This window comes from Mixophyes fleayi, chromosome 2, assembly GCF_038048845.1.
Source record: "Mixophyes fleayi isolate aMixFle1 chromosome 2, aMixFle1.hap1, whole genome shotgun sequence".
Taxonomy (NCBI): Eukaryota; Metazoa; Chordata; class Amphibia; order Anura; family Limnodynastidae; genus Mixophyes; species Mixophyes fleayi.
Genome location: NC_134403.1, coordinates 141,796,900 through 141,815,836, shown reverse-complemented (window position 1 = coordinate 141,815,836; position 18,937 = coordinate 141,796,900). Strand labels below are relative to the sequence as shown.

General features: G+C 37.1%; 1 protein-coding gene across 3 annotated transcripts in view; it reads left to right on the top strand.

Moving 5' to 3' along the window:
* Nucleotides 1–15,958, top strand: part of GABRG3 (gamma-aminobutyric acid type A receptor subunit gamma3) — a 515,770-nt gene extending 499,812 nt beyond the window's left edge. For all 3 annotated transcript variants that reach the window (XM_075200111.1, XM_075200109.1, XM_075200110.1), the window contains 2 exons: nucleotides 3,060–3,256; nucleotides 14,256–15,958. In XM_075200111.1, the coding sequence (XP_075056212.1) occupies nucleotides 3,060–3,256; nucleotides 14,256–14,534 (476 nt within the window). In that variant the 3' untranslated portion in view covers nucleotides 14,535–15,958. The remainder of the gene's footprint in view (nucleotides 1–3,059; nucleotides 3,257–14,255) is intronic.
* Nucleotides 15,959–18,937: the final 2,979 nt, after the last annotated feature.

The window sequence follows — 18,937 nt, the reverse complement described above, 5'->3', positions numbered from 1 at the left end:
GAAGCACCTTCGGTATTTCTAGAAGATCTCTAGAATATATAATTATCAGGATTATAAAATGCCTGTGTATATTTTAATAGATTATGCATGTGTATTTTCCCCTTCTTTTCTATTTACCTTTTGAATTGTTTGTTTTGTATATGAGTAATTATTACCACTCAAAGGGCCTGAGTCATTAAGGCATGCATACTGAAGTCAACAAGGAAAGGATCTAAAGATATGTGTGGTGTAGACTACGGGTGTAATTTTACTAGACTAGACACTGCAGGATACATGCAATACCTATGTGGAACATAAAATCTCAAAAGAACGCACAGATAAAAAAAATATTAAGCAATTAATGTTAGCTGTCAATAATACAGTCATTTATGATTATAAATGGAAATTATCATTATTATTATTTTTTTCATTTTTTCCCCCTTGGAATTAGGCTGTTCATAATGTACATGTTATAGCATGCATACAATACTGACATCACTTGGATTCAGGGCCTAGACAAGCCCTATAGCTGGTGCAAAACATATGGTAGAAAAACAAGTAAGTTTGATGGCCGTAGGACTTGATTCGGATGTGGCTGTGTGCGCTCGAGCTTGGCATGCCCTCATTGTCAATTGATTACAGTCACACGCCACTTCCCGCCCTGTCCACTCCCTGAAATTCTAGAATGTAGTAAGTGTCTTACGCATACACAGCAGACTTGGCTTTTGTGCACGCCCGTATGTCCCAGTTCTGAGCACGCATAGAGTGATTTTGCATACAATACGCTCAAAACAGCCAGATATGCGCCTTAATGACTCAGGCCCAAAATGTATAGAATCCTGTATTATCTTGATGTTATAAAATGTTCACGCACTTTGTAACTGTCTGTTTGCTCATCAGCTATGGCTATTTCAATGAGCACTTAATATTCAGCAAACATAGGGTTATCCAGAAAAATAACTCCAAGTACCGTTTATATGGCAAACACTATGAAATGCTCAGCTTGTATGTTTAATATCAGTTTGCAATTTATTTTCTAAGCTATTAAATTGCGTTACCTTGAATAAAATTGTTTTGGTCCTTTATTTAATAAGAAGTGTGTTCAGTATTCTTTCTCTGGCTAACGCTTTTTGTACGAATGCAGAGGTTATTTATATACAATAGCAACAATAGCAACAACAGTCTTTGAGGCGTTTCACAAAATTAAAAAAAATGTATAGAAGGGAAAGTATAGTGCATGTAGCAGTAGCAAAAGAAAATACTGCTTTTCTGCCCCCAAATAATTTAGGTTCTTGATTGGTAAGATTGCAATGATGGAGAGGAGAGAGGAAGAGGCTCAATTAAAAGACATAGAGGAAAAGAAGAAGGGAAAGCTATGTATAAAAATGAGACGTGCACAACCAATTTCAAAATAAATAACAATATAAGTCGGCGGTTCCCAAAGTGTGCGCCGCTGCTCCCAGGGGTAAAGCGGCGCTGTCACTGGGGTGCCGCGGGCCAGGCAAAAAAAAAAGAAAGAAATCAGAAACTTACCAATCCGCGCGGCGCCGGGACCCAGCAGCCTCCTCTCTCCCGCAGCTGTCACTGACGTCATTCAGTGACAGCTGCGGGAGAGAGGAGGCTGCTGGGTCCCGGCGCCGCGCGGATTGGTAAGTTTCTGTTTTCTTTCTTTTTTTTTTTGCCTGGCGTGGGGCAGAGGAGGAGGAGGACAGATGGCAAAGAGGGAGGACAGAGGGCAGAGGAGGAGGGGGACAGAGGGCAGACCAGGAGGACAGATGGCAGAGGAGGAGGGGGACAGAGGGCAGACCGAGGGCAGAGGAGGACAGATGGCAGAGGAGGGGGACAGTGTGAGAGATGGCAGAGGAGGGGCCAGCGTGACAGAGGGCAGAGGAGGGGGCCAGCGTGACAGAGGGCAGAGGAGGGGGCCAGCGTAACAGAGGGGGCAACATGAGAGAGGGCAGAGTGCCTGGTTGCAGAGGGGGCAGTGTGCCTGGATGCAGAGGGGGCAGTGTGCCTGGATGCAGGGGGCATTTTTGCATACAACTAAATAAGTATTTCTGTCGTGACCTAAATACTTATTACAACTTTTTGACCCAACTACCTCTAAAACAGGACTGTTCAGTAATTATTTTGGAGGGGTGCCTTGAAAAAATTTGGAGACTCTAAGGGTGCCGCGAACTGCAAAAGTTTGGGATTCACTGATATAAGTAATAGTAGAAGCATCGAAATAGAGGAATAGAAAATATTTAATCTTTGCAGTACATATTAAACAGATAGTAAAGGGGCAAGTTGAACACCAGATAAACAAAGATTACAGTTATCTCTGTGAAATGGCAATTGGACTACATCTTTTCTAATAAGAATGTAATTTGCTCTAAAGCACACACAGTGAAAAGTTCAAGAATGTCTGAGAGCTTCTTCATGCAGAAACCAATGGAAGCTTCATATACTATGTAGTGTGCCCAGACCATATAGTAAATAAATTATCTCTAGCTAACTGTACAATTAGGTCATGTAGAAATAATGTACTTTTTGTAGAGTCAACATATATAATTAAACAATAAACTTAAAGTAAGATTTTATGATTGCAGATCCCAATACCATAGTTTAATTGTTATATTTATTGTATAATGTAAGCTTTCCTTCAATATGCATATGTCCTGCCTATTGAACATATATGTGCTATAATTATTTAGATTTATGGGAAGAGGAAGTATGATTGATCATATGTGTGCACTGATTATAAATAGATTATCCAACATTATTGTTAGTATTTATGTATACAATGTCAGCATAGTCTGCAACACGTTGACACTTTACTTCTAACATCTCACAAACAGTAAAAAGTAAAGAAACAGTAAAATGTATATATTTATAGCAATATATTGCTAAAAGAAGCATTATACACAGTTTTGAGTTAGCTATAACTGCCTAGGCCTCTTGTGTAAGAATACCCATCACATCATAAATCTTTTTGTTACAGTTGTTTCCCTGAATATTGTTAGTATTTGTTAGCTTTATTGTAATCTGTTGTGAGCTGATTAGATTTGTGTTTTTTTGTTTTGTTTTTTTACATTCAGGCATCACCACAGTATTAACAATGACAACATTGAGCACCATAGCAAGAAAATCCTTACCACGGGTTTCGTATGTCACCGCCATGGATCTATTTGTGACTGTCTGTTTCTTATTTGTATTTGCGGCATTGATGGAGTATGCGGCACTTAATTACTACTCAAGTTGCAAAAAGCCTAGATGTAAAAAGAAGAAAAAATCGGTAAGATATTTCAGCTTTTCTCCTTTGTTGTATCTTGTTTCCATTTCTGAAAGCAATGTTGGACAAGCAATGGAACAATACAGGGGCATGTCAGGTACAAGGCAAAAAGTCATTTCATTTCTGGCTGAGACTGAGTCCATTGCCTTAACAAGATAGGTGATTTGTCACAGTCAAATACAAAAAGAGACCATGACCGTAAGAGCTAATGGTTACTTGTCACACTTGGTTGCAGAATCTAAAGTGATATTGGTTTGTAACAATAATATACACAATACTTATCACGTTTTCAAATCAGATATCATAATCAGAAATACAGTTTTGACGCCCTCTCACTTCTGTGATGCTTTAACAGATAGCAGATAACACAGCATCTTTTAACAGATAGCACTAAGATGTGTTGAATAATACATGTATGCTGTGGCTCTAAAAGGCATGCAATAAAATGTGTTCCCAAATACAAATGCAGTATGCATCTTCCTTCCTGATCTTGTGCCTTAACTAGTAACTGTTAAGGTGTAATGTTGCAGTGATTTTCTTAAGGTTCAGTGGAAATTGCAACTCAAGTTAGAATATTTACACATATAATCTGTCATTAATTAAGAAAAAAATATAATTAAAGCTACAATATTAGCAGCTAGGGTGGGGAACCTTTTCTCTGCCAAATGCCATTTGGATATTTATCACATTACTCCGGGACCATACAAAATCATCAACTTAAAAATTGGCCTGCTATATATGGTGAAACATTTAATTAACTCACCCCTAATATAATAGCTGGACCTGCTTCTCTTTGGTGTGGTGTGTGATATTAGCAGGTATGGATTGAAGTTATCGCCTGTGTCAACAAAGACAATGAATAAATGTGGGCTCTGAAATATGGCAAGCTATGCTATCCCCTTTGTCTCAGCTCTTTCATGCACTTTATCTCCCCTCTGTCTCCCCTCTTTCATGCTCTTTTTTTTCTCCTCTTTGTCTCCCCTCTTTTGTGCTCTTTTTTTCTCCCCTTTGTTTCTCATCTTTCATGGGGTTTTTTTCTCCCCTTTTTTCTCCTCTCTTTCATGCTCCATTTTCTCCCCTCTTTCATAATCTTTTTTTCTTCCCTTTGTCTCCCCTATTTCATGCTGTTTTTTTTCTCCCCTTTGTCTCCCCTCTTTCGTGCTCTTTTTTCTCTCCTTTGTTCCCCTCTTTCATGATCTTTTTTTTCATCCCCTTTGTCTCCCCTCTTTCACGCTCTATTTTCTCCCCTTCACCTGGGGCGGTACACCTGTCAAACTGTAATGCAGGTGTCATAAGGCGAGCTCAGGGAGGACAGAAACCTCCAATGAAGAAGTGGGGCAAAAGATCCCTTGATTTTGATTTTCAGTAAGAATACAGACCATGAAAACGGGGCTTCGTGATCCTTCTGACTTTTTGGGTTTGAAGTAGGAGGTGTCAAAAAAGTTTTGATGCCTTCTTTGTTCTCTTCTGTTTTCTTTTCTTCAAGTTCTCTTTTTCTCCTGGGTGTTCTTTGCAACTCCTCACTGCAACTGAGGGACATGATGATGTCACGCCCAACATTCTGTGTGCAGGGCGGAGGTGAGGGGGGCGCTGGTCTGTTCTGTCGGATCATTTTTTCTTTTTAATTTTTTTTTTTTTAAATTACTTTTGTAGAGGAGAAGTGGGGTATAGCAGAGGTCCACACCAATTGATTTTGCGGTCCTTATACGGCCCGTCGGCTGAACATTGCCCACCCCTGAGCTAGATACTGTTTGTATAATTAATATAAATAATTACAATGGCAATATACAGGAGCACCATCACTTGAATTCCTCTTGCTACTCACTTTTACAGTAGTAGAGATGGTTGGAAGTCAAAGGATCCAATGCACGTGTAGAAATGACAGACAGTACAATCCTCCAGTCAGGAGTTGAGAGTCATTTCAGTTAGTATGTCAGATGCCTTTTCTACACTCCCTTCACTGAAATGTTCCTGTAGCTTTCAAGCAGATCTTTCCAGGAACAGTAACGATGGGATCTGCATAGCTCAATGAGTCAGTGCAAGGGAGAGAACTGCAGCAACATTTGTCTTGGGCAAGAGGTGGGTTGTGCAAAAGCCACACAGGAAAGAAATCCTACTTCAAATAATGTCATACATTTATCCACAAAACATGCACTGGGTAACCAATGCTGTTGGATATATATATATATATATATATATATATATATATATATATATATATATATATATATATAGCTCATTTTCCCCATTGCTGTTACTGTATGTGATGTATACTGTATACTGATTTGTGCCTTTCTCCCTGTATTCTAATAGAGTACCTATTTGTATGACTTGATCTTCTGGGTAAAGAGAAAGGTGCCATGTAATGGAGAGAGGTGGTGATACAGCATGGAGACATCAGTCATTCTGATGTCACATGCAAATAGAAGGTGTTGTGTGGAGATAAAGTTTATGACATAGGCAAGAATAGGAACTATTCAGTTACATTTTCCATATGGTAAATGTGTTTTAAAACATTAAAGTCATCTTGAAAATGACACAAATACCATGTCCAAAAACAAAATGTGGTCTTATAATTTATGACACAATTTCCACATGAATTTGTCAAAATATAAACATCTATTTCTCTTATTTGAGGTTGAATACAAGAAATATGTATTCTTGTGTTTGCTGGGGCTACACATATAACAATCCACCAGTTCCCATAAGGTTATTGGCTACTGCAAATACAACCATCTAAGAATAGAATAAAAGCAGAGTAGACCATACTTAAATGTCACACTGTTCTCTCAGCGGGCACAAACTCACTAAGTTCCACAATTGTATGGTTGCATCTGTTGCTTTTTAAACTCCTTGTCGCAGAAGAATATAGTGACCTCTGATCAAGTTAAGGATAAAAATCAGGTGGGTACACTTTGTAAGCAGAAAGTCAAACCAGCTCTTACACCATACTTTATGCTTTTCATTTATTTATTGTGTTACATATAGCAATATCTTTCTGGCCCCCACCCCTAGTCAGTGGAATTTTTGTTGCAATGCACATGTATATATTTTGGAGCGAGAGTAAAAAGTAGTAAAAAGTAAAGTACAATGCAAAAACATTTGAAATAGTATGGTACTGCTTAAAATGTTATTCATATTGGTTTTGGTTGTTGAGTGAATTGAAAATAGAGAGATAATAGCTAATTAATAATCTTGTTTCAGCAAGGGTTGTTTTTCCAGTATACAAAACTGTTACTTCACAGTTTGCACTTGTCCGTGATCAACATAACATGTGCTTGAATGAAAATACATAACATTTATACCATGAGTGACAACTTGATTAATCTCACTAGAGAGGAGAGATGGCTGTAAACAAATGTTTTCTATAATAACTCCAATGCCAGTCCGGTTATTAACAATTGATTAAATAATCTCAGCAAGCACTTTTAACCCCTTAGTGCACAAGTTGAATACAGCTACTTTATTTAATTTCATTTATCTGGTTCTATAGTTGGAGCACTTGTCTCATCTTCCCCATGATAAATTTGAACAAGTGCTGTCAGGGCACAATAAGCACGGCAGGAGGGTGCACGCCTAATAGTTTTGTCACCTGGGGCACCTTCTCCCTTAACTTCCGAGTCCCCACTCTGAATAGAGCAGAAATCGTAATAGGCGCACCAGGGGAGAAGAGCATGCACACAGGCAAGTTGCCACCAGGGGGTGGGGCTGGAAATGCAAGCACCGGCCTTTAGGGCTATTTGAATGTTTTTTTGCACAGTTGCTTACGTCTCTTCTTACTTTAGTTTCACTTTTCTTCCCTGCAAAGCCCAACATCTGGCAGCTTGTTCTTTCTTTCACTTGTATTTCTCATTTCCTTCCTCTTTCCACTTTCTCTTTCTTACAAACATGCCTCTCCTCCTATAGACAATCTTAGAATATTTTAACTTGCAACAGCCCTAATATTTATTTGACGGTCTTAATTTTTAATGAGTGGGTCGGATGGCCAAATGAGGGCATGGAATAATGTTTTCAGTACAGAATGCTGGCAGATTTGGAACAGGCTGCTTAGCAAGAACTGCATGAACCAGCATGCCCAGGAGCTATTCCAGGGGCCAATCCTATATTAAATCTACCTATTGTGCCTTGATATGTGTAGAGGTTTTGTCTAGACTCTAGAGTAACTAATTTGGTATGTAGTGGTGAATTATTTTATATCTATTACTAAATGATAATAATCCCTTATAGGGCACAAACAAATTATCACACTTACACCTTTCAAGCCTTTACACAAAATGTTTAAAAAAAATGATGGTTGCATCTACACATATGCTCAGTAGTTAATGCTGCCAACCAGTGAGACTATGCACTCTACAACTAGAACTAAAATTAACATTTTAAATAGGATCATAGGAAAGGAAACACTAAAACACTAAAACATAAAATAAATCTGGCTGGGGGTTCATCAATATGAGTAAGTTAATCACTGAGAGCCTGATGCTGAGGAGAAAGGCAAAAAAACGAGTACATTTGCTCCCGGACTAATGATATTACAATGCAGGTGGTGCAGATTAATTTATATTTTTTACATGCAGGGAAAATCCTGGCACCTTGTTTGTGTAGCACACATGTACAATTTGGCTTTATTTTTTGACTGAAATGTGAAGTTGATCTAAGACACGCCCCCTCACAACTCTAAATTTGTCTCTACATGTTAAATTTACCTCCCCCTCCAATACATTAACAGTTTTGTCATGGTGCAAATTTACGTGTCTGTTAAATCCATTAATAAATCTACAAATGGCTGAAAAAAGTTACCCAAATCTTTTGAACTCATGCAAAACAAATGTAAACCTGTAATAAGTGTGCCTGGTTGTGTCTGCCTACATCACATTAAAAGACTCAATACATTATAAACTGTTATTTTATTTTACAGTGTCTAGCTGTCAAATTGCTATATTGGTGATTTGTCAATGAACAGTTTGTTTGCTTCTCCTATTTGAAGTAATGTGTTGTTGTACTTTTATAAGGTTTGATCATAAAAAGTAAAATAAAGACTCAATACATTCTATTCATGATTACATCACTTCTTGTACAGGAATTGTCCCCTAGCATAAAATAAAATAAATACTGATAAATATGAATGAAATGTAACAAAATGAACGGAAAAAATGAGTCAAAAGTGGAAATGTATAGTTCTAAAAGCATTATTGTTTTAACTTTGATTTTACCCATTTTAGATATAGTACAGTAATTAATTGTTAGATGTTAGAGCAAATCCCAGCAGTTTACACAGTATCTGTTAGAAATTGCTCAAATTATTAATAAAACAGCATAGCTCCTATTGCTTAAGCAGACACTTATATATCTCCACAAATGTTTAAGCCCAGAGTTCTAATAAATAAATTGCATTTTCTGTATGTATGAATAATTTATTGGGAATTGGGAGATGTTTTTGTTAGTTAAACTGTATAAATGCAATTACTAGTCCCTTGTTATAAAAGAAAACATGTAATAGAAAATTGGTCAATATATTTATAGGCATATTTACCAAAGTTGTCAGCTATATGCATATTTAATAGGGAATAGTACATGTAAGACCCACATAGGCCCTTGCTATGAATATTTGGAGGATGATTTACAGATATTCATTAGCCTGTGGATAGAGTTTTCTTTTTAACAATGCTAACTCATTTTTCTAACTTGACATTGCCTACCTGCTGTTGTATTTCATACTGATCGGGTAAATGTTTAAGCACATTAAGTAAACATGTATGACAAATTTATGTCAATAATTAATCATTTATTATTACAATTTACAGTTCCTTGTTTTTATATTTGAAGATAGTTTGGACATTACTGTGATTAAAAATGTAATGTTACCAAATGGTGTGTTTTTATTTCATATTTTTTTAGAGCATTTTAATTGGAATGAAGACATTATGGCAGCCTAAGACAAATAACTGAGGATTACAAGAGTACATGCTAAAGACACATTTATAAAGGTGTTGGTAGCGTGGAAATTTTTGTTTAATTTATTTTATTATCTTTTGCATCATCTTTACAAACTGTTCTACAAAATTTTCTATTGCCTTACCCCGTCCCCTGCACCAAGTGATCAAATACGGGTGCCATAGATGTACAAGACATAATGTGACATTTCTGTGTATGTTTTGTCAATGTTGTAGCCTTTGCTCAGAAATTGCTGGTCAAAGCTGTAGGAGGCAGCTGTAAAGTTATCTGTTGAACTATTCTACTATTATACTAACAAATAAATGATAATAATAATAACTATGAGACACATGTCCACCCACCATTTTTGTAGGACATATTGGGCCTGATTCATCAAGGAGCGTATCTGTAGATTTTGTGCGTATCATACGCATAGTTACTCTACACATGGACAGAACTGACTCATATGCCAGTGAACACAGCAATGTCTGATTAATCTTCAAGTGCAAATGACACAACAGCCTACGATTTCAGGAAAGGAACAGAGTGGGGATGGGGCGTGTGGCCATAGTCAATGTACAGTAAGCCAATCGTGAGTGCATGCAGCAGCATCCTATTCAAGCTCTGGGCATCTCTCAGCTACTGTTTTTTCAGTCATATCTCTTGTTAGTGTAAGTCCTGATTTCTGGTGATGACTGTCACATATACATTTTATAACATATGTTTGCAATAAGGAGCAACTGTAAACATGTATTTTATGTTCAGAAGACATTAAGAATATCCTTATAAATGTATTCATGAGGAAAAAATATAAAACAAACTTAACTGTTTTATCATTAATAGCTTTATTATTAGCAGGTTACATTAACCAATTTTTTTTCTGTGCGTTCTTTTGTAAATTTATATTCCACATAGGTATTGGGCGTATCGTGCAGTGTCTTGTGTAGTAGAGCTGAGCAGACCTACACGCGAATTCATCAGTGCAGGTATCTTCAGATCCGTTCCTTGTAGAATTCGGGCTTCGCAGTCCCAAATTTTGTGCGTTCTAAAAACAAACGCATATTGCACTCAGCTTGCGCGCCTTGATGAATCAGGCCCGTAGGGTTTTATTTATGAAACATATTGGAATAAATATTTTTAATTCTGTTATATATTATACAATAGGGTAATTTAAGGAAAAATATACTCTTTCAAGATTCATGTTTTGGAACTTTTACAGTTAGTGCAAGTCCACTCACACAAAAATGTAATTGGCTAACATTCTACTTTAGTGATGCATTGGTCAGACAAGCTCTTTAGAATGTTACTATTCTCCAACAAGGAAACAAGTGTTCTAATGAGATGATGCACCCAGACAGTGTATCATAAAGTGGAACGCTATTCTCTTGTCATACCATGGCGATTCTGCTGTCAGAACACATCATGCATCAACTGGGGGAAGTCCTTATGGTGTCACTGCAGAGATGCCACAGGATTTCCTGTTCAAATGAGAAAGCAGGCCATAACATTTAATTCGGATGCTATGATCTGCGGTTGAGGTGCCAGAATCCGAATAGCACAGTTTCCCACATCCTTTCTGGATCCTCCTCCTGTCATTCACTGTCAGAAATTTGAGACACAGTACTCTGTCTGCCATTTTATAACAGCAATGCAGATTTACCAGGCACCACTGTATCATTTAACTATAGTGACATGGTGAGCGGACAGAAACTGAGACATTTGTCTAATTTTTAAAACAAATTGGAAGGTTGGTATAGTTTTACACCTAAGAACATTTTTCTGAATGCATCTTACTGTGCACAAAAGCGTGTTTCCTCACAGCCAACACTGAGCTGAGGGTAATATATTCCTATATATCCTCCCCATCATAGGCAATGCAAGTATTTCCTTTACAAACATTCTTAAGAAATACTGTTCCTTTCTGAATTGCTGCAACTGAGTATATCTTACTCACATATATTATTTCTATAATACATAAATACTATTTCTTAATTTACATTTTTATTTGTATATGTGATAATCGTGGTACTTAACGTAGAACAAGCAGGACCCTCTCTACTGTCTCTCTCACTTCAGCACCTTCTTTGGCAGTCACATAGTACTTGCTTTTATTTTTTTATATGATTTGTTACGCCAACTCTCCTGCATTGAGGTTTTTAATCCCTTTGTGGTGTCTTACCAAAGATTTTGTGCATTGTTATGGTATAATAACATGAATTGCAGCTTTCAAATAACATCAAAAGCTTTAGAACTAATTAATATATAGTGCCACACCTGTCCATACAGGTGACTATTATGACATTTATCATATCATAATGGTCACAATATTTTAATCAATAGGAACAGTAACATTGTTAAATTTGTATTTTGAAATTCAAAGTAGTCACCTTTAAAGATTTGCTTTTAATGGTCATTTTTTTTTGTTTAAAGTGTTTATTTACATTTTTTGGTATGCAATACACAGATATTCCGCATGAAAATAGGAGATGGCTCAAAAGCTACATAAGGAGAAACAGATAAACAGTTTGAATAAGGCACACAATAGTATACAGGTGTATTCAATAGTTAAGGGGGTAGGGGGAAGAAAGGTGGAGTAGGGAAGGGGGAAGAGGAATGGATGGTGAAACCAAACCTGGAACCCCCGGTGACTAGCGGCCAGCTTAATGGTAAAATTTTAAATATCATTTATTTGGAAACTATTTTAATAAAATGTTCTTGAATTATGCATATGCTACAGATAGATGAGCATTTCCTGTCCATATTTGCCTAAATTCTCCTAAATCTATTGCTTATCTCATTAAACTCCATGGAGGAGATTAATCATCTAACGTTCATGTCAAGTGATTTAAGGCAATCATGGCACAACAGAGATGTACAAAATGTATTTGTAGAGCAGAGCGAATTGCAAACAAAAATATACAATGAGTTTCAAAATGAGCGATTTCTGATATGAGATTCACCTCTAGAGGTTGCAGAATATAAAATGTACCATGTAGCCTAACACTATACTATCAATATTTTATTTTTATTTAGCTTTTGTTACACGGCTTTAGCTAACATAAACATAGTTACATCAGTATTATTCTTTTTATTTTTCATTTATTTAATAAACTACTAATACATATGTTAATGTATGTAATTGTAGTCATTTTTAAATAAATGAGACTGGTGGTATATGACATTAAAAACACATTATGGCAGCGGTTTCCAAACTGTGCGCCGTGGCTCCCTGGGTTGCCGCAGCGCTGTCACTGGGGTGCCGCGATCCCTAACAAGAAAAAGAAGAGAAAAAAAACAAACAAACACAAAAAAAACGTACCCATCATCCAGCGCCGTATCCTCCTCCTCACTGACTGCCGGGCGTGACCTCATCACGTCCGTCAGCCTCAGTGAGGAGCAGCAGCAGAGAGGACGTCAGGAAAGAAGGTACGTAAAGAAGAGTGAAGGGGGACAGAGAGAGACACTGAAGGGGGACAGAAAGAGAAACTGAAGGGGGACAGAGAGAGACACTGAAGGGGGACACAGAGAGACACACTGAAGGGGCACAGAGAGACACTGAAGGGGGACAGAGAGAGACACTGAAGGGGGACAGAGAGAGACACTGAAGGGGGACACAGAGAGACACGCTGAAGGGGCACAGAGAGACACTGAAGGGGGACAGAGAGAGACACTGAAGGGGGACAGAGAGAGACACTGAAGGGGGACACAGAGAGACACTGAAGAGGACACAGAGAGACACTGAAGGGGGACACAGAAAGACACTGAAGGGGGGCAGAGAGAGACACTGAAGGGGGACACAGAGAGACACGCTGAAGGGGGACAGAGAGAGACACTGAAGGGGGACACAGAAAGACACTGAAGGGGGGCAGAGAGAGACACTGAAGGGGGGACACAGAGAGACACTGAAGGGGACAGAGAGAGACACTGAAGGGGGACAAAGAGAGACACTGAAGGGGGACAGAGAGAGACACGCTGAAGGAGGGGGACAGAGAGAGACACGCTGAAGGAGGGGGACAGAGAGAGACAGACACGCTGAAGGAGGGGGACAGAGAGAGACACACTGAAGGAGGGGGACAGAGAGATGGCGAAGAAGGGGACACAGAGTATGAGATGGTGAAGAGGGGGACAGAGTAATATGGTGAAGGGGCACAATGTGATGGTGAAGGGGCCTAAATACATCTTACGTCATTTTGACCCAACTACTTAAAAACGGGACTACCCGGTAATTATTTTGGCTTAGGGGTGCCTTGGAAAAATTATGATGACTTTAAGGGTGCCTCGAACTGAGAAAGTTTGGTAACCACTGCATTATGGTGTTCTTTTACTAAGCTGTGATACAGCGAATAACCAAACAAAACTTATTTGTCCCTTTGCTTTACCACTTTGTGTTCCTCCCAACACCTCATTAACTAAACTGTGGTGCATTGTCTATTGCTTGTAAACCCCAGGCCAAGCACACTGACAGACACTTGCCATCTTTGGTAAATTTCATGGTTTTCTATAAAAGTTCTGGGACTAGGGTTGCAAACTCATCCATTTAGAATGGGAAGCATAAGAATTAAACAAGTTCTATGTCTGGCTACTTGAGTCAAGGTAAAGTGATTACCTACCTATATTGGAGCTTGGTGTTAGCTTAGCACATGCAAAAAAATAAGCCGGCCAGAATCCAAGTGCTCTAATTTGTCCCCCCTCTCATAGGGGGAGATGGCATGCAGAGGCAGACGAATAAAAATATAAGAGTGCTACTAACTAATGGATATTATTGTTGAAAATATTATTATAATATTATATATATATATATATATATATATATATATATATATATATATATATGTATATACATATATATATATATATATATATATATATATATATATATGTGTATTATGTGGTGGCTGTTCTAATTTCACTTCTTTATTACTTTGCATGTTGTACATATCTAAACCTTTATAGACAAGCTATAGGTAAAATAAAAATATGTATATTTATGGCTATAATATCGCTAACTTGATATGCGTTGTAATCTATTAAATATTCTTGATTAATATAGTCTATCTTGTCTTTTTTTTAGAATTATTCTGTTCTGGATATGAGACCTCCCCCAACTGTTATCACTTTGAACAATGCCATGTATTGGCAAGAATTTGAAGAAGCATGTGTCTATGAGTGTCTGGATGGTAAAGACTGTCAGAGTTTCTTTTGTTGCTATGATGAATGTAAATCTGGCTCATGGAGACGAGGTCGGATACATATAGACCTTCTAGAATTGGACTCATACTCCAGAGTCTTTTTTCCAACATCATTCTTGCTATTTAACCTTGTATACTGGGTTGGATATCTCTACCTATAAAGACTCACATTATGAAGACTGCTTTTATTTGAATTAGTCTGACTAAAAAAATCCAGAGGATATAAAAGACTTTTCGTCCTCACACTGACCAGGAAATTCTTTGGTATGTGTTTATTGGGGACTGAATAAGACAAAAGACTCTATTTAAAGAGTTTAAGCGTGAAATGTTATTATTAATGCCTAACTAATTTTTACCACAATGCTTATAAATTCTTATATACTAAAATCTATATTTGGCATAGAAAATTATACTGGAAAGATATCATCAAATTATATTGTATGATAAAAAAAAGTAATGAAACATATCATTGTATTGTTTAATTTATATATAAAACTGAACTTTTTTTAATCAAAGTAGGATTAACTTATCCATTTCAAAATAAAAGCCAAATTTATTTTAAACATTGAAAATTAAAATAAAAGCCATGTTTATTTTGAAAATTGATAAAACTTTGTAGCATTTTGGCAAGCAAAATGTGAGTTAAGCATGACCACACCTAAAATATACTGGATGGTAGCTTGTTCAGTGGGGGAAACTTGGGGAAAAATTAGTTTACCAAAAGGATAAAAGATAGGTGGAAAATTTTTCCAACGGAGTTGACAGAGGCTAATGATGCAGAGGAATTTAAACATGCTTGAGATAGATCTGAAAAAAGTTGAGGATTAAATAGGGTCTGAAGTTTTTAGGAATAAAACGGCATACTAGCTGAGTCTTGTGGTACTTGTCTGCCATCAAATTATGTTTCTATGCAAGAAACTGACTACATTTTTGCTATCAATAACCACTAGAACAAAATCCTTTTTACATTTAAGATTTGGTTTTAGAGGACACTAATTATAGGTTATCTATCACCTTATAAGTCACCTATATTTAATAAGAAGGAAAAAACTTTCTCTAGAACTTCAGCTTTAGACCTGAATTCCCTCATAATTATCAATGTCCTATGTCACATTGGCTTCTTAAATCTGACATGTCACCTAAACACTTAACATATATTTGAAAAGACAAATCAAAATAAACACTTTTTTATATTTACAATCTTTTATAAAACGGTGTTGTTTATTTCATATTCAGCTGTTTACAAGACATTGTGGGGATGAATTGGCATTAGACAGTTTATAGCAAGTATCAAGAAGTGTATCAGTAAGCATGCGAGCTTGTACCTATCAACTATTGGCAACCAGCGTAACACTCTCTAAACCACTTAATTATTACATGTAGAGAAGTCTACAGTATATTACTACCATACTTGTGAACTTGAAATGCTTACTTATATAAAGGGCATAGAAAAAAGTATTTGCTTACAGCTTACCACACCAATCTGATCAGTGCTGGATTGCCTGTCAGCTTCATGTAATGTAATAGCAGAAATGTAAGAGAATCCCCACTTACACCCATGTTTTATCGGTTTACATTTTCTCTCTATAACTGTTGATAAGCATTTTGCTTTATAAATAAATAGATTTGTACTTATATTTGTCCTGCTTTTCATGCTATAAACAATAATTAGTTTAACATGATATTTTACAATACACGTGGTAAAACTTTTGGTTGTTTGAGATGGGAATTGCATTGAGAAGAGTGAGACCATGGCTGGCAGGATAGCTTAGAAAGATAACAATGGCATGAGGACAGCGGTTAGAAATGGCTGTGCTTTATATCAGCTCTGTGCCCTACCTCCCATATAATCATCTTCTCACAAATATAAAACAGTTATAACTTAAAAAGATTTTGGCAATTTACAAACTGGTGCCAAGGAGGGTCATTACACCAGGGACAGGATTGTCTCAAAGATTTACTAAAATACCATCTCAGTTCACCTGCTGGACCCAGTGAGTTCAATAGTCATTGCTGGTGTCATCTTTGTTGCTCCTTTGGTGATCCAGACATGGGAAACAAGAGTACTGGCTCTATGTCCAGCAGCAATCATGATGCCAAAGAACATTTCTGGGCACACCGCTAGTTTGAGCAGTTGAATAACCATAAGAAAGTCCTTGTAGCTCAAAATTAAAAGCCTTTTCCACAATCAGATGAATGCTGATGTTTGGTAATATTTGTATATTGATTAGTTACTGCTTCATGTCTCTACCTTCAACTGTCTCTCCTCATTCCAACCACATCACATCATCAATAGCTGCACAAAATGCCAATTGTCAGTGGTGGCTTTAATATTGGTGGCTGATAATGCTTTGGTCTTACAGTAGCCTCCCACTCTTTACCCACCAGCATCAACAATCATTATTCCACTACTTTATGTATAACGTGTTCCCCACACCTCTTAGATTATAAACTCAATTTGACAATATAGCATCAACAGGAAGACCCCATCAGTGTACCCAGTGGTAGCCAGCATATCAATGCTGACTACCCCGACACTACTTACCCCGACATGGTGAGACCGAAGGGCTCCTTCTCCAACCAGCATGCAGAATGACTTCTGTGTAAACCAACTAGAAGTCATGGCGATCCCTGAAGAAGCCAGCGGCAGCTGATGACGTCACTGATAACCGCGATACAGTCATCAGTTCTGTGAAGGGGGTAATGTAACTATTACATTAGTTAAAAATGAGTCTCATTATTTCGTACCCAACCCAGTGTAACCACCTACGGAGAATGCTTCATGTTATATTGCATCAAAGGTAAAATTACCTACAATGATAAATATGTTTCAGCTATAGGATAAAAAAACAAAATATTAATTATTTGGGGGGTGTTCTAGTTAAAAAAGAGAGAAAAAAAGTTTGGGACAAATTAAAACTGTGTGCAGAGCTGGTGAAAAAATGTAGTCAAATATTAAGCAAAAGAAAATAAGGTGTCAGTAGCAAATCAGAGATTTAAGAGCGGAGCAGCATCAGAGACACTCCCAGAAGACGTATACACTATATATATATATATATATATATATATATATATATATGAAAAAGAGGATACATGAAGTGATATAAATGAAAAATGATACTGTTTAATATGTGGTTTACTTTGAGATAGTTTTTCATCTGCTTTGATTTTCTTTGTTTGGTTTTGCCAACTTATTGTAAATTGCATGCACAAAGCAGCATACTTTTATACAGATACATCAACCTGGATTGATAACAAAACCACAGCAAAAATGTAGATGTGGCTATTTTGTTGCAATCATGGTTTGTTCTGGCCAGTGAAATAATTTTTAAAACACTTATAAATAAAAAAACACAACAGCTCCGTCTAACCATTAGTTAGTGCATAACCTATACCTGTAACCGCTCTACAATACCAATTTTGACAAATAATGATTGTAATCTTGTGACCGTTATACAATGCAAACCCTATTCTGGAGACCACTAGATAATGCAAACCATATTCTGGGGATCATTACGCAATGTTGATCAATAATCTCTGGTGACTACTACAATGCAAATCCCAAAACTCTGATGTCTGCCACAATGCAAACTTCCAAATCTCTAATTGTTATCAAGATGCAAATTCCCTCAATCCCTTGCCAGAATTTTGGGAACTCACAGCTTTCTACCTATTTGTCTCAGTGTTCACTCTCAACTAATGCAAAACAGCTGTAACTGTAATAGGTGAATAGTGCAAGAATTAGCCAGTTCTACTCACTAGTTTTGGTTCTTGAGGTTGTCTCAAAAATGGTAGTTAAGGCATCCTCTGAGACTTTCCCTATAGAAGAGTCTGGAACCTGCATTTTAAGACAGTAGCGGTAAGGTACAAAGTAGCTATGTACTACCTTTTAATAGTTAGAGGAGAAATGTCCAGAGAAACATGACTCCCTATCTCCTGAACTTAAGAAATAAAGAAGGTTAAGGCTGAAAATGTAGAGACTGGAAGATAGAGGAAATACCTTAAAGACTTGACAGGCATGTATTTATTCTGTGAATCGTGGTATTTGAGCTGCAACATATGAAAGAAAAGTTCAGAGTTAAAGATTTCTAACAACAAAGACTGCTATCCTCCTGAGATAACTGGAAAAACTGGGGGCTCCAGCCTTGGTATTCTAAACTATTAACCATTTCCTACTAGAATGCAGAAATATCACAGAATACAAATTGGTATTAAATGCATCTCCATTGGTATTAAATGCATCTATAATTTTTTTTTAATACATTTCACTTCATCATGTTACCTTTTGATTTCAAGTCATATGTACAGAGAGGCTTTTGAAGTCAGAATCTGTTTACTTGTATGGAAGTGAGAAGAGGCTATGAGTCATTAAATAAAGGAAGAAACGTTGCAAATAGGACAATCATAGTAAGTTCAATTCTGCCGCGAATAGCGCGGCGGTAACAGTATTACTGTTAATATGGTAATTTTAACCGGGATTTCATCTAGCAGCTCAGGGAATCCACCATTGAAATTACCGTATTAAGGGAAATTATGCACAGTTTTACTGTATTAACGGTAAAAC